This window comes from Doryrhamphus excisus, chromosome 14 (assembly GCF_030265055.1).
Source record: "Doryrhamphus excisus isolate RoL2022-K1 chromosome 14, RoL_Dexc_1.0, whole genome shotgun sequence".
Taxonomy (NCBI): Eukaryota; Metazoa; Chordata; class Actinopteri; order Syngnathiformes; family Syngnathidae; genus Doryrhamphus; species Doryrhamphus excisus.
The window spans coordinates 16,921,853-16,937,951 of record NC_080479.1 but is presented as its reverse complement, the minus strand read 5'-3'; the positions used below and the strand labels follow the sequence as shown (position 1 = coordinate 16,937,951).

At 38.8% G+C, this 16,099-nt stretch overlaps 1 protein-coding gene across 3 annotated transcripts; it reads left to right on the top strand.

The window, feature by feature from the left end:
- Positions 1 to 183: 183 nt before the first annotated feature.
- clk2a (CDC-like kinase 2a) lies at positions 184 to 15,461 on the top strand. Of its 3 annotated transcripts, XM_058048098.1 has the most exons (13): positions 184 to 609; positions 2,305 to 2,504; positions 4,059 to 4,338; positions 6,566 to 6,656; positions 7,442 to 7,508; positions 9,716 to 9,832; positions 10,212 to 10,378; positions 10,639 to 10,733; positions 11,789 to 11,918; positions 12,042 to 12,124; positions 14,103 to 14,182; positions 14,276 to 14,366; positions 14,447 to 15,461. In XM_058048098.1, exons 2-13 carry the CDS (start codon positions 2,305 to 2,307, stop codon positions 14,633 to 14,635), a joined length of 1,590 nt encoding a protein of 529 aa, XP_057904081.1. In that variant the 5' UTR covers positions 184 to 609; the 3' UTR covers positions 14,636 to 15,461. The 3 variants fall into 3 exon arrangements, with proteins under 3 accessions (XP_057904081.1, XP_057904082.1, XP_057904083.1); XM_058048099.1 differs by lacking the exons at positions 184 to 609; positions 2,305 to 2,504 and having other exon boundaries at positions 4,205 to 4,338; positions 4,472 to 6,656; XM_058048100.1 differs by lacking the exons at positions 184 to 609; positions 2,305 to 2,504; positions 6,566 to 6,656 and having other exon boundaries at positions 4,207 to 4,338.
- The last annotated feature ends 638 nt before the right edge of the window (positions 15,462 to 16,099 follow it).

Here is a 16,099-nt window from a genome sequence, read left to right as displayed (position 1 = left end):
GGTTCCGGTGTGAGGGTACGCGATGCGTTCAATGCTTATGGGTAGTCGGAAATATGTCACTTGGAGATGACGAGCTCAGACGTCAAATCGTTCCAGTCAGGAAGTAGAAATGAACAAGTGAACAAGAAAATGTGGGAATAATGTGGAGCGGGGACGCAGTGAATGGGGGGGAGGCAATATTCCTGGTTCTGGAAAAGCGGGATACGGATAAGACTGTAATACAGGATGGAACCTAAAGGAGGCAGCAATGCTTACAGTAAGGATATAGGCTGTTGTTGTATTCGAAAGAAGAAGAACACGACGAACTACTGTAACCCCATCTTGTTGAAGTCTGAGTTCGAGATCGGAATTGCGTTTAAGGCGCAGCCCAGTATTCTTTTTTTTTCTCAGAATACGCCGGAAAATCCAGATTCCCGATTGAATGCAATGCAGCATTTCCGCCACTAGTCTGAACCAGAACCAGCAGGGCCGTGGCCACAAAGCTACGTAAAGCTACTTGCAACTAGCTTGCAACGGAGCACAGAGAACCGAGAAAATATACATGTAAACAAGAACGCTACCACCACGGACTTCTTGTGGGACAAACGTACGGGGCTCGCTGCCAAAACGGTATGTGAAATGTGCAGTTTCCAGGCGCCATGTTTAGTCCAAAATGTTTAGCACTGCAGCCAACTATAGCTAGGATAAGATGGCGGTCAAATTATTTACATTGACGAAGACTGCTAGCTTGTTTCGCCAAACTAGCGCCACGACTGGAAGCGAATTAACATATTTTTTAAGTCGAAAAACAATTAATGCTTGGCAAAATACATGACCAAAAAGTGTTTGTTTCTAATTATGATACTTTGCCCACATTCCGTAATGATGATACAGTACACTCAAGCATTTTAGCAGTTTATGAACGCCTAATGTTATTTACAGTTGCGTGTGTGTTGACTGTGGGTTATTTATATGCTTTCTAGCTCATGTGGGGGGGGGGGGGGGGGGGGGGGGGGTTGTCGTTTCATGTTTGCTAAATACACTTCCAACTTGGAAGCAAGTTTTGTAGTCATATTTTGAATATAAACTAACTTTAAACTGCCCTTTTCTTGACTCTACAAGTCACCATTGACTTTGCCTTATTATTTATTGTAAATTATTTCAATTATTTGTACAAGTTACTGTTTACGCTGTACGTTGTTCATATTTGATGTCATCTATTTTATTGTCCACATTATTATTTATTATTATACGGGAGCCAGGCAACGACATATCTAGTATCTATCTAGTGTCTATCTAGTGTCTATCTAGTATCTATCTATCTAGTATCTATCTATCTAGTATCTATCTGTCTAGTATCTGTGTCTATCTAGTATCTGTCTATCTAGTATCTGTCTATCTAGTATCTGTCTATCTAGTATCTATCTATCTATCTAGTATCTATCTATCTAGTATCTATCTAGTATCTGTCTGTCTATCTAGTATCTATCTATCTAGTATCTATCTATCTAGTATCTATCTATCTAGTATCTATCTATCTAGTATCTATCTATCTAGTATCTGTATCTATCTAGTATCTGTCTATCTATCTAGTATCTGTCTATCTATCTAGTATCTGTATCTATCTAGTATCTGTCTAGTATCTGTCTAGTATCTGTCTAGTATCTGTCTAGTATCTGTCTATCTAGTATCTGTCTATCTAGTATCTGTCCGTCTATCTAGTATCTATCTAGCTAGTATCTGTCCGTCTATCTAGTATCTATCTAGCTAGTATCTGTCTATCTAGCTAGTATCTGTCTATCTAGTATCTATTTAATATCTATCTCTCTAGTATATATCTGTCTATCTATCTATCTAGTATCTATCTGTCTATCTATCTATCTAGTATCTATGTATCGAGTATCCATCTAGTATCCATCTATCTAGTATCTATCTAATATCTATCTAATATTTATCTATCTAGTATATATCTAGTATATATCTAGTATCCATCTAGTATCCATCTAGTATCTATCTAGTATCTATCTAGTATCTATATATCTAGTATCTATTTAATATCTATCTATCTAGTATCTAACTAGTATCTATCTAATATCTATCTATCTAGTATATATCTATCTATCTAGTATCTATCTATCTAGTATCTATCATCTATCTAGTATCTATTTATATATCTAGTATCTATTTATCTATCTAGTATATATCTAGTATCTATCTATCTATCTTCAATGAACTGTTGAATGAATTGCTTGAAGAGTCAAGCAGAGAATTGCTTAAAGAATTGTCGACTGACATGTTTGTCATTTCCCCAAAAAACCTCATCAGATGCCTTACACCAGACGCTACACGTCCTCAGACAGAGACAGCCGCAGCAGCTACCATGATCGTTACAGAGACCGAGACAGAGGACGAAGACACCGACACAGAAGATCGCCTACGTACTCTTCTAGCAGTGACCGAGACCGAGATCGGGACCGACGTGGACGGGCTCAGAGACAGGATGCGAGTTTTGTACGCTCGAGGAGGTATGTATACCTGTGTCATCATCAGTAGATGTATGGGATAATAATGGAAATGCTTTGGTTGGTTGGAGCTTACATTCTTCTTGCAAAACAGTGTTTTAAAATGTTAAATATCACATTAAAAAAAATGGATTTAGACAGAGAGGACCTCCTCTTATACACACAAGTGTCCCATACTCTCTGCAGTTGAGTAAATAAACTATTTGCGGAAATTTGACCATATAATTTTTATATTTTCCAATAGTTGATAAATACAAGGATGAAGAGTCTTGAACCAGTCATGATGTGCTATATATATCACTATATTGACACTTACTATGGTACCCATTATGGCATTGGATGCTCATATCACCTTCTACTTTGGTACATGACAAAAAAAATATATATATATATATTTTTTTTTACAAAATTAAAAAAATTAAATAAAATTAAAAAATATAAAAATTCATGAATTTTTTTTTAAAATAAAAATTAATAAAATAAAATATTTAAAAAAAAACTTTAATTATACAGTAAACCTCGGATATATCAGATTCAATTGTTCCCACTGGTTTTGTCCGATATAAGCGAAATCCGTTATATGCGTATACCGGAAAATGTCCGTTTTACGCATATATCGGATTTATATCCGGTATATGCGTAAATCAGATTTTATCCGTTATAAAAAGGCACTTCCTTGACTATGTTTCCAATGTACCTGGACGCGCAGGCAACGCTGCAAATGACGTCGTATAGCGGCCTGTCACGAATTGCCGAATCAGAGCGCCACGATGCGGCCATCTGATATATGCGAAGGAAATTTAATGGAAATGCATTGGAACGGGACTGGAGATTTTGTCCGAAATAGGCGAAATCCGTTATAAAAAATCCGATATATGCGATGAATTTTTATTGGAAATGCATTACAGAAAAATTGGTTCTTTTTTATCTGTCCGTTGTGAGCGAATTTCCGATATATCCGAGTCCGATATATCCGAGGTTTACTGTATATATCACTATATTGACATTTACTATGGTACCCATTATGACATTGGATGCTCATATCACCTTGTACTTTGGTACATGACAAAAAATATATATATATTTTTTCAAAAAAAAAAATAAAATAAAAAATAAAAATTCATGAATTAAAAAAAATTAAATAAAAATTAATAAAAAAAAGAAAAAAAAAACTTAAATTATATTAGGAAAGCAGGAAGTGAACAAATGTTGGGAAGTGAAAAAATGTAAAAAAAAAATGTAAAAAAGTACCAGATGGAGGGGTATATTATATATATTACTTATTAAATCCTACCCATCCATCTGGTACTTTTACAATCAGTAACTGTTACATTTGTTCACTTCCTGCTTTCCATAATAGTTTAAGGTTTTTTTTTTGTTTTTGTGTTTTTTTTTTTTAGGTTTTGAATGCGTCTTCTGAATGCCTTATAATTGTATTTTAGTTAAATTAGCAATTTTTATGCTTGGAAATGCTTCCTAATTGCCATAATTTGGGGGCTTTAGATCACTCTATATCGGTAAACCGAGGGTACATTGTTGTCTCGTCTCCCAAAACAGTCGGAGCTACGACAATCGCTCGACAGAGCACCGCCCGTTTGAGCGAAGATACTACGAGGGATACCGAAGGTTGGATCCGAGCCGTGATCACGAGCGGGAAAGGGAGCCGCACGGGACAGCGGAATGTTACTATCCACGGGACTTCTCCCCGAGCATGTATGACTACCGACGCAGCCGGGAAAGGGAACGGCCGCGGGACGAGTCATACCGCCGAAAGTGCAGCAGGCGTAAGCACAAACGAAGGCGGCGTAGAACCAGGTCCTATAGCCCATCCTCCTCGGTGAGTACAGCCACACCTCCGATGCTCTTTTTTTTAACTCTGCTCACCCCTTTTTTTTTCTATCTCTTCTATCTCGCGCTCGGCTCTCTCTCTCTCTGCCTCTTTCCTTCTCTAACCATTTTCTTTTTCACAGCCCCTGGATTCGGTAAGTAGTGCAATCTTTCTGATTTGGAATTTTTTGTCTTTACGTAGGCGGCTTTTGCTTACACTGTCATTTTTTGGGGGACATTTTCATTTTTATGCGGTTATTAAGAACCGGCTTCAAAATGCTTTCAGTCTCTCACACACACACACACACACACACACATGTTTTGAACAACAGCAACAAAATAAAAACACATTACAGTCGTCCCTCACTCTATCACACACTCTATACCAGGGGTCTCAAACTCAATTTACTTGGGGGGCCACTGGAGCTCGGGTCTGGGTGAGACTGGGCCGCATCAGGTTTCCAAAAACAAAAAAAAACGCATTTATTAAATAAAAAAAAAAACAAAAACAAAACTTTGCTTTGGTTCCAATTTTCTACAATAAAAGCTCTGATAAAACATTCCACTGTTCTCAAATATCTTACTTTTTATTTTTCTACAGTGGTCTAAAGTGAAATATAGTAATATTTCATAATATTTTTATGTTTTTATACTATTTCATAGTATAATAATAGCATCATAGCATAGTAATATTTCATAGTAAACCTGTTTACACCCATCTAAATACTGTTTTAACATTATTAGAGCCCTCTTGACATGAAATAACACCCCTATAGTCACCTGATACAACATTCCACTGTTCTCAAATATCTTAAATTTTATTTTTCGACACAAAATAAGATGAAAAATAAATAAACAAATCAAGAATAAAGAAAATCAATCAGTAATAAATAAATCAATATAATAATAATAATAAAACGGCAAATAATAAAAACTTAAGAAACCATATAGTTGGTGGGTAGACAAATTATTTTTTTCAGATTAAAATTAATTAGCCACTCCAAATTGTCCATAGGTATGAATGTGAGTGTGAATGGTTGTTTGTCTGTATGTGCCCTGCGATTGGCTTTCGACCAGTCCAGGGTGTACCCCGCCTTTCGCCCCAAAGACAGCTGGGATAGGCTCCAGCATATCCCTGCGACCCTTGTGAGGAAAAGCGGTAGAAAATGAATGAATGAATAATAATAATAATAATAACTCCGGTTTCCTCCCACAAACAGCACTCGATTCATCACACTGCAACTTAATACTCAAAATGTGTACAAACAATACTAATACTAGATTATACTGATACTAAAATACTAATACTAAAATGCTAATTTCGCAAGGGGGTGGCACAGCTCGGAGACCAGGGTTCAATTCCACCCTCGGCCATCTCTGTGTGGAGTTTGCATGTTCTCCCCGTGCATGCAAGACAGCTGGGATAGGCTCCAGCATATCCCCGCGACACTTGTGAGGAAAAAGCGGTAGAAAATGAATGAATGAATGGATAATCTAGAGCCAATGCGCGGATGCATGCAGAAAGTCGGAGCTTATCGTTCGATAAATCGATATATGCATTATCACGACAGGCCCAGGGGGACGACTGTATGTCTGGTTTTGTTGCTATTTTAAAGTAAAGAATGTAATAAATAAATAAATCGCAGTAAAGTGAAAATGTTCCGCCAAATATTATAACAAAGGATTCAATTGAGATCTTGACATTCCGATATCTTCCAAATTATTAAATTGCAACTTGGACCGCACCAGAAGTCTAGATTTCAGATAAGCAGGTTCTTGCTTGCTAACATTTTTGGGTCCACACCTCGAAGCTACTAAGGTCTGATTTAGTTGTACTACTGTTGTCTTTTTTTTTTTTTTTGGGTCTTTGCGTTTGAATGAATGGTTGGATGTGGCGGTTGCTTCCTTGTTTTTATAAGCAGCTGTGGTTTAAAAGGCAAAAGAGTTGGTGGGGGGGGCGGGGGGGTTGGGAAAGCAGAGGACAACATGTGATCTTTGACTTGTTCCCTTGCACTATATCCCTATCGTTATATATTCCCTTCACGTGGTGTCATGCGTGAATCGCTCCATGACCACCAAATCCACCACCAACCAACCATCAACTACCACCCTCCTCCTCCCTCCTCCGTCCGCCTGTGCCTGCCTGCCCTGACGCCACGGCTGCCCCCCCTGAATACCCCATGATCCATTTGGTCGCGTCGTGACCTGCTGATGTGCGGTTTGGGTGTGAAAAACAGCGGAGCAACAGCCGGACGCGGGCACTGAGTGTGAGGGACGACGAGGAAGGGCACCTGATCTGTCGGAGTGGGGACGTCCTGCAAGAGAGATGTACTCACTGCCACTACTCTTTCGTAACCCTTCTCCATAATGAGTATGACAAAGCATAGAGCATTTAAATGGGAGTTCCTGATGATGATGATGATGATGCCTTGCTAGAATGCTCTTCGCTCTAAGCTGAATTAGCAGGGTGGATTGCAGCAACAAGGAAGTTTCTGTGAGGGACGTTTAGATATCTTTGGCCATTTTTTAAAACTTTTTTTTCCTCTTAAATTCAGGAAAATAAGCCGTGGAGCATTTCTTGTGTTTCACAGGAATAGAACCATTCTCACTTTGCATTTGTTTCTCTCTGTCGCATTGCAAAAAGGCGAGCTAATTTTAATTTTTCAGGTATTTTCTTAGCAAGATCATTTTTATTTTGTTTTTTTCAAGACATTTACAACCAACTCACATATACATTACACACTTTTTAATACATTTAACTTAAAAAAATGTTTTTGTTTTTATTTCCTTGTTTTCGGAGGGGGGTTGTGCCCACTTTTCGATGCCTGCAAATTGGTCATCAAAGGAAAAAGAGCACTTTACACCCCCCTCCCATTTTCCCCTTCATTTATCATAGTAATATGTATTAAGTTACCATAGGTAATCATTGTGTGTTTTTTTTAAGCCTGCCAGGTCGAATAGGCAGCCATTTTTTTTTGAAAGTAGGACGTGTGCAGTAGGATGCATTTATCCCTCCTGAAATTTGCGTGACTAATTTCTCCTGTTTTTTTTCCTCCCCGCCCCCACCACCACTGTCGCTCCCTTTTCCCTTTTCTCTTTGTGTTATGCTGCAGACGAGATTGTGAGCACTTTGGGGGAAGGCACCTTCGGGAGGGTGATGCAGTGCATCGACCATCGCAGGTATGTGTCGGTTGAAAATGGACATGTCACATGACTCACTCAATGGTATACATGTCAGTTATTAAAATGATTATTATATTATTATTATTATTATATTTTGACTCATATGTCAAGGCACATAGAATATTGTGTTCTAGGGCTATATAAACACGGAACATACCATACTTAATAAAAAAAGGAGGTCCAGCTTTTTAAACAGCTTTTTAAGAAAAGGGGTTAGGGTTGGTAGTGAATGAGTTATTTTTTTTCCAAAATGTCTGGCAAAAACAATACCATTTCCCAATAATATAATATAAAAAATAATATAATACTCACAAATATGCAGTGTGAATTAACACCTTACCCTAGTGCTTATTAAGAGGAAGAAATGAGACAGAAACTGAATTGTTTTCATTCTATGAACAAATAAAGTGCCCACACACATAAGAATTTTATGTCCAGATTCTGTCTCTAGTGTCCCAACTGTAAAAGAACCACTACCTACATGTAGATGATTTGTTTGGCCACTCGATGCCACAAAATAATGCATGAGCAAATGGAGTAGTTTGGCCGTATGGTAATGGAGACGCCAGAATCTGTCTATAGTGTCCCAACTCTAAAATAACCAATATCTACACGCGGATGCTTTGTTTGGGCACTTGAGTCCACCAACCTATGTGTGAGCAAGTGGACTACTTTGGGCCTTATGATAATGGAGATGCCAGAATCTGTCTATAGTGTCCCAACTCTAAAATAACCAGTATATACGCATGCATGCATTGTTTGGGCACTTGATTCCACAAACTTATGTGTGAGCAAGTGGACTAGTTTAGGCCGTATGATAATGGAGATGCCAGAATCTGTCTATAGTGTCCCAACTCTAAAATAACCAGTATGAACGCATGCATGCATTGTTTGGGCACTCTATTTCACAAAATGGTGTGAGCAAGTGGACAAGTTTGACCCGTATGATAATGGAGATGCCAGAATCTGTCTATAATGTCCCAACTCTAAAATAACCAGTATGAATGCATGCATGCATTGTTTGGGCACTTGATTCCACAAACCTATGTGTGAGCAAGTGGACTAGTTTGGGCCGTATGATAATGGAGATGCCAGAATCTGTCCATAATGTCCCAACTCTAAAATAACTAGTATTTACGCACAAATGCATTATTTGGCTACTTGATTCCACCAACCTATGTGTGAGCAAGTGGACTAGTTTGACCCGTATGATAATGGAGATGCCAGAATCTGTCTATAATGTCCCAACTCTAAAATAACCAGTATTTACGCATGCATTGTTTGGGCACTTGATTCCACAAACCTATGTGTGAGCAATGGACTAGTTTGGGCCGTATTATAATGGAGATGCCAGAATCTGTCTATAATGTCCCAACTCTAAAATAACTAGTATTTACGCATGCATGCATTGTTTGGGCACTCAATTCCACAAACGTATGTGTGAGCAAGTGGACTAGTTTGGGCCGTATGATAATGGAGATGCCAGAATCTGTCTATAATGTCCCAACTCTAAAATAACCAGTATTTACACATGCATGCATTGTTTGGGTACTTGATTCCACAAACCTATGTGTGAGCAAGTGGACTAGTTTGGGCCTTATGATAATGGAGATGCCAGAATCTGTCTATAATGTCCAAACTCTAAAATAACCAGTATGAACGCATGAATGCATTGTTAGGGCACTTGATTCCACAAACCTATGTGTGAGCAAGTGGACTAGTTTGATTCTTGGAGATGCCAGAATCTGTCTATAATGTCCCAACTCTAAAATAACTAGTATTTACGCATGCATGCATTGTTTGGGCACTTGATTCCACAAACCTATGTGTGAGCAAGTGGACTAGTTTGGGCCGTATGATAATGGAGATGCCAGAATCTGTCTATAATGTCCCAACTCTAAAATAAACACTATTTACGCATGCATGCATTGTTTGGGCACTTGATTCCACAAACCTATTTGAGCAAGTGGACTAGTTAGGCCCGTATGATGATGGAGATGCCAGAATCTGTCTATAATGTCCCAACTCTAAAAGAAACACTATCTGCCTATGGATGCTTACAAAAAACGAGGATCCAACATACTAGTTGGAAGACCTTTTACTGTGACTCTAGTATGTTTACTGGGGAACCCATGTATTGTGTTTTGTTTCCATAAAAGTCGGATTTGTGGTTTAATTTTAATTTTATGTTTTTTTTTTTAAAGGGGCGGCACCAATGTTGCCCTGAAAATTATCAAGAACGTGGAAAAGTACAAAGAAGCAGCCCGCCTTGAGATCAATGTGCTGGAGAAGATCAACGAGAAGGACCCTGACAACAAATTGTAAGTTCTGGCTTCACAAAAGGGGGGGGGGGGGGGGTACAGCAGGAACGACCGAGACACTGCAGGTGTTCAATTCTGGTTCACCATGTTCCTTTTTATTTAAAAAAAAACTGTTAGATAGTCTAAAACTCTGTACAGTGTCAGTATAATTGCTTCTTACAGAGCCCTAGCACGATCAGAGTTGCACAACACTTACATACGACCAGGTTAATACCAGAATGTCTCTGTTCAAAGTCACAAGCACATGTGCAAGCCGTGGTTATTTTTGGTTACACAATCGACACCTGAAAAACGGGTCCGAACTTCCAAAATCTGGCCCACATGTTGTTGTTTTTTTTAGCCGCTTTTAATGTCATTGAATCCCGTTTTTGTCTTGCAGCCTCTGCGTGCAGATGTACGACTGGTTTGACTACCACGGTCACATGTGCATCTCTTTTGAGCTGCTCGCTCTCAGCACCTTCGATTTCCTCAAAGAAAACAACTACCTACCCTACTCCATCGGTCAGGTCCGACACATGGCCTACCAAATCTGTCTCGCTGTCAAGTGTAAGTTTATTTTCATAATAAAACAACTAAAATATGTATATAAGTAAAACAGCTGGCCATCTGCATGGCGATATTGCTATTATTGCCTATTACTGTCAGTATGTGTACCACTGCTTAATCTAGTACTTTTTTTAGGTTACTTATTAGATTTTTTCTGTTTGTGTTTGTATCATTTCCAAACAACGGAGACTATTGATACAACAAGTTCGTAGTGCCAAAATAACCTTAAACAAATGCACCATTCTTGTCCCTCTCCCTAGTCCTGCACGACAATAAGCTGACACACACGGACCTAAAGCCTGAGAACATCCTGTTCGTCAACTCGGATTTCACTATGTCTTACAACGTGGAGAAGGTAAGATGCCGTGTAGAAACGTGTCATTGTTTTTCAATCATGCCACAATTAATCTGTAAATGTAAACTCTTGCCTACGATGATCTGGAATATCAGTATCAATAGTCCGTCCAAATATCAGTTACCGTAAATTCCGATGTACAAGCCACACCCATTAAATTCAGAGCAAAAATAGAAATGGATAGTGCTGCATTGTTGCCTCTGTAAAGCATAGGGAGCTAGAGGACCTAGAGTCCAAAGCCCAGAGGGAGGCTGACGTCATTGCAGCGCCCGAATGATTAAATGCATTGATCAGTTGCAATGCTTTATGGAAAAGCATGAATGAAAATGATGTTTTTTTTATGTCCGGCCGCTCCAAATTCGCATAACAAAAACATCAAATAACAGCAAATAAAATTTCATTGTACAGGGAAATTGTAGCTTACACCTTCACTGACACAAAGCAAATCTGTTTAGCATGTAAGGGAATTTAGATCAACAATACTATCTGCCCCAATGGCTGGACGAGACACAAAAAAAATCTAAAAATAAAATAAAATTATGTTTTTGTTTTAATTTTAAACTTGTATTAGTACATGTTTGTTAGTATTAGCGGCTTATGCACCAGAAAGTACACTAATCAAGTTTAGAGCAAAAATAGAAAAATGGTGGATGGTGCTGCAATATTGCCTGTGTACAACAAAGGGAGCTAGAGGACCTGGAGTCCAAAGCCCAGAGGGAGGCTGACGTCATTGCAGCGTATTATTAGCGGCTTATGCACCAGAAAGTACACTAATCAAGTTTAGAGCAAAAATAAAAAAATGGTGGATGGTGCTGCAATGTTACCTCTGTACAACAGAGGGAGCTAGAGGACCTAGAGTCCAAAGCTCAGAGGGAGGCTGACGTCATTGCAGCGTATAATTAGCAGCTTATGCACCAGAAAGTACACTAATCAAGTGAACGTGCATTCCAGCATGTTAACCCATAAAAAACCAGCACATTCAGGACATTTTAGTATGGTCACGGTTTTGCTTCAGCAACGCACCGAAGATAAAGCAAGTGTTTTTTTTCTGGTAGAAGCGAGAAGAAAGGACGGTTAAAAGCACGGCGGTACGCATCGTGGACTTTGGCAGCGCCACTTTTGACCACGAGCATCACAGCACTATCGTCTCCACCAGACACTACAGAGCCCCCGAGGTCATATTAGGTGAGCTTGGAAATCGGTCACATTGTATATTTTGCTTCGGCCTTCAATTCTTGCTCTCTTGTGTATTTGAACACGTCATCGTATCTGCATCTGTATGTTCACTCCATGTTTCTCCTGCTTCAGAAATGGGCTGGAGCCACCCCTGTGACGTGTGGAGCATTGGCTGTATCCTATTTGAGTACTACCTGGGCTTCACCTTGTTTCAGGTACGCTGACACCGGTCTGACTCCAATGGTCTGATAGGAGTTGCACAAAAATATAGACAAACAAATACAAAAGATGGGCCATCTCTTGCAAAGATGATCAATACAGATGCTCGATTGTGACTTTCTTACTGATACACCGCCTATTGGCAGCAGCTCATCCCCCTCATGCTAATGATGACCACACGATGCCTCTTTTACTCTGATACTGAGAAGACAGATTTGCACATCTAGCAAAGCTTTATTCTCCTCGTAGCCAACACATGCAACGAAAGTAGTATAAAATATCATATGAAAACACAAAAAAAAATGCACAAACAGAGGGAAACCATGTCAACAAACTGCCTAGCTTAAGTAAACATGCACACAGTAGCCAGTTTATGACAATAGCCATGTTTACATGAGGAGTTTTTCCTCTTTCCGAATGGAATATTACCGAATGACCTTTCCGAAAGCAATGGTATACATGGAAAGGAATATTCCAATCGCGCGTCTGCATGCGGCGCTATAATCAACCAGAATAGTCAATGGGGCATGCGCAGGAAAGCGTAAACATCAACATCACGTGATACCGACTTCCTCTAGTTTTTCTTTCACTCGTTGGAATAGCTACATAATCATAATATTCATTCATTTTCTAACGCTTATCCTCACAAGGGAATAAACTCATAATATTATGAGTAGCATATTATTATTTAATTAAATAACATTTTTTTACTATTATTTATTTATTATTTTTAAAAAAATTGTATCTTTTAAAAAATATTAAAAAATATATATATATGTGTATATATATAGTGTGTGACTAGAATAAATAATATACATAAATAATAAAATAAAAAAATCATATTGGAAAATATAAAAAATATTAGATTTTTTTTTTTATTGAAATATGCTACTCCTCATAATATCCTCATAGTATTGCCAGTTTTTCCTTCGTCCAGTCTTGAAATTTAGTTTGAATCAAAAACAAACTTTCCGCAGCAGTCCAGTGCCGATTGCTCGCCTCCATTTTTTTTTAAATGTAAGAACATCTGGAGCAACGTGTTACGTCATATCTCAGCATTCGCTGAAAGAACGCTACCCGGGAACAGGAAAAGATAAAGTCCAATCCTTCTAATATTTTATAATTAAGCTCGGCACATGTTTTATATAGATATGTATTTTCTTTTTTTAAATAAAACTGGACTTGTGAATGGCATATAGAAGGGTTTAGATTCTGTTCCACAGATGGCGCTAATGCACACGAAAGCTAATAAACAACAGAAGAAGAAAAACACCACAAAGAAGAACGCAGTCCGATTGAGCGGGTCCAAGATGGAAAGGAATATTCCACCCCTGGGAATCCCATTATATATTCATTCGGATTGGCACTTTTCTTTCGGAATGAGGTGTATATACAAAGGTTAGATTTTTTTCCGTTTGAGCAAATAACCCGAATGGAATTGGAATATTTGGGTCCATGTAAACGTGGCTAATGTGACTCAAACAGCCTGAAGTGTGCCCACTTAAACGGGTTCCACTGTACAGTAATTTCTCATCACGGTTTCAATTGTGTTAATTTAGTTAGTTTATTTGTTAATAATAATATTATTAAATTATTATTATTTATAATTATTTTTTATAATTATTATTATTTATAATTATTTTATTATTATTATTATAAATTTATTTTTTAAATAATAATTTAATAATATTTTTTCAATGAGACAATAGACACCACAGGAAGTACAAGTAAAAAATAAAATAAAAGAACAGTAAGGAACTCTCCCAATACTAACATGTGAGTCCCAAATTGGTGTATACATGTTTAAAGGTGGCTATAGGGGTGTTATTTCACATCTAGAGGGCTCTAATCATGTAAAAAAAAATACATATTTAGCATGTGATAAGCAGGTTTTCTATTGTATGAAAGCATATCTAATATGAATGTTAACAGAAGGGAAGGAAGGAGCGTTTCTGACGTTTCGGCTTGTTTCAGACCCATGACAACAGGGAGCACTTAGCCATGATGGAGAGAATCCTCGGACCCGTGCCATCCAGAATGATTCGTAAGACAAGGTGAGAATCACACGTGATTTAAAAAAAAAAAAAAAAAACAGGTACAGACTTAATCATGCGAGTCTGAACGTATCCTCCGTTTCTCCTCTCCAGGAAGCAAAAGTATTTCTATCGAGGCCGCCTGGACTGGGACGAGAGCTCCTCGGCGGGGAAATACGTCCGGGAGAACTGCAAGCCCCTGAGGGTGAGAGCGGTGGGAAAAAGGAATTCTCAAAGTGAGGCAGGAAAGAGTCATGTTTTTTTTTTTTTTCTACCCTTTTCCAGCGATACTTGCTGTCGGAGGCGGAGGAGCACCATCAGCTCTTTGACCTCATCGAAAGCATGTTGGAGTACGAGCCGTCCAAGAGACTGGCGCTATCGGACTCCCTCAAACACCCCTTTTTCGACTGCGGAAGCGGCTGCGAGGCGGCAGGCAGCAAGAGCTGGGAGGCCAACCGCGACATCAGCCGGTGATGCTCCGTTCAGCAAACCCGGTCCAAAGACTGGTACAGAGCACGTTTACTATACACAAGGGGGGGGGTAGGTGAGCTGTTATGCGGTGGTGGAATCACGGGAACCTACAGCTGAGAGAGGTCCGAGAAGTGGGGGGGAAGTGGTTCAGATCAGACCTTTTTTTGTGCACCCAAAGTAGCCCCTCTATGCAGCCCTCGTCTTCCTCATCAACGTCCGTCCATCAACATTACGTGGGACATCAAGACTGGAGGGAATCAAGTCCGTTTCGGAGAAAGAAATGTCTTCCTCTTAAGAGTGATTAGCATTTTTCTACGTTTTTAAGCATAAACGTGTGCTCGTTATTCACCAGTATGATATTGACGCACACTCCACCTCTCCCAGTCTTATTGGTTTGTTACCCCCGGCGAGCAAGCACTGACTGTGGGGTTTATTTATGTGTTTATGTGATGATTATTCTATTTTTTTTTTTTACATTATGCATTGCTTTCTACGTGACGGTATAAGGAGGGTGTTTATCTTCATGTATCACGCAGGAAGTTCTCTCATACTTGCCTTTTCCTCCATGCGTGATGTCATCACACAAGAAGCCAAGCACATCCTTCCTGGCGGCGTCCAAAGGAGCCCCGCGCAACTTGTATGACAATATTTATTTTTCTGTGAATGGGTGTGGGTGTGGGTGTGGGCCGCCTCCCCCTTTCCTCCCGATAGGTCATTGCCCTTTGCCTCCCATACCTTACCTACATGGGGAGTTTTTTTTTTTGTATGAAATGATAAAAAAGTGTATATATGTATGTATAATGCTGTAGAATTAAAAAGTCATCCTTTCCACGGGCTCACTGTGCTTATTTTAAACAATCATCTTAATACACGTGCCTAAAAAAAAAAAACAACCAATAACAATACAGCATGGGGCGTGGTTGCCTTCCCGATCCAGCCAATCGCATTCAAGTATACACACGAGCCTGATAGTAATTAAAATTAATCTCTGTGGCGACTCCAGAATCAGGAAAAAGCCGAAAAAACTAACAAATTATTACTATTACTTTTAATATTTTTGTTAAATAAAGCATTGAAACAACTCCATGATTTAAAATACGTCACACTAGCAACTTGACTACTATCAGCTTGATGAGAAGATGACCAGAAGAACTACAATAACATCAAACAAGCGACAGAATCTTCTGGTAAGATTCTAATAATTTTAGGACAAACGAGTGAAGCGAGTACTAAAATAGTATAACGTTAAACATTCGTCTATCGCTGTTATTTGGTATTATTACTCATTTAGAAATTGAATATTTTCGTAGTTTGCGCATAGAAAGCTGCTAGCTAGCTAGCTAGCTGTTTACAACCTACTCAATACGTTTTTTAAGCTATTATTAAAGCCTTCTGGACATCAAATAACACCACTATATTCACATTTACACACATTCTCCCAATAGGTCATTGCCCTTCCCTCCCATA

What these genes read in the sequence shown, in the direction of transcription:
- clk2a (XM_058048098.1), top strand. Translation starts at nt 2,305, where the DNA reads ATGCCTTACACCAGACGCTACACGTCCTCAGACAGAGACAGCCGCAGC. An exon ending in GGACGTCCTGCAAGAGAGAT is followed by an intron (nt 6,657 to 7,441) that starts GTACTCACTGCC and finishes GTTATGCTGCAG; the next exon opens with ACGAGATTGTGAGCACTTTG. An exon ending in AAGGACCCTGACAACAAATT is followed by an intron (nt 9,833 to 10,211) that starts GTAAGTTCTGGC and finishes TTTGTCTTGCAG; the next exon opens with CCTCTGCGTGCAGATGTACG.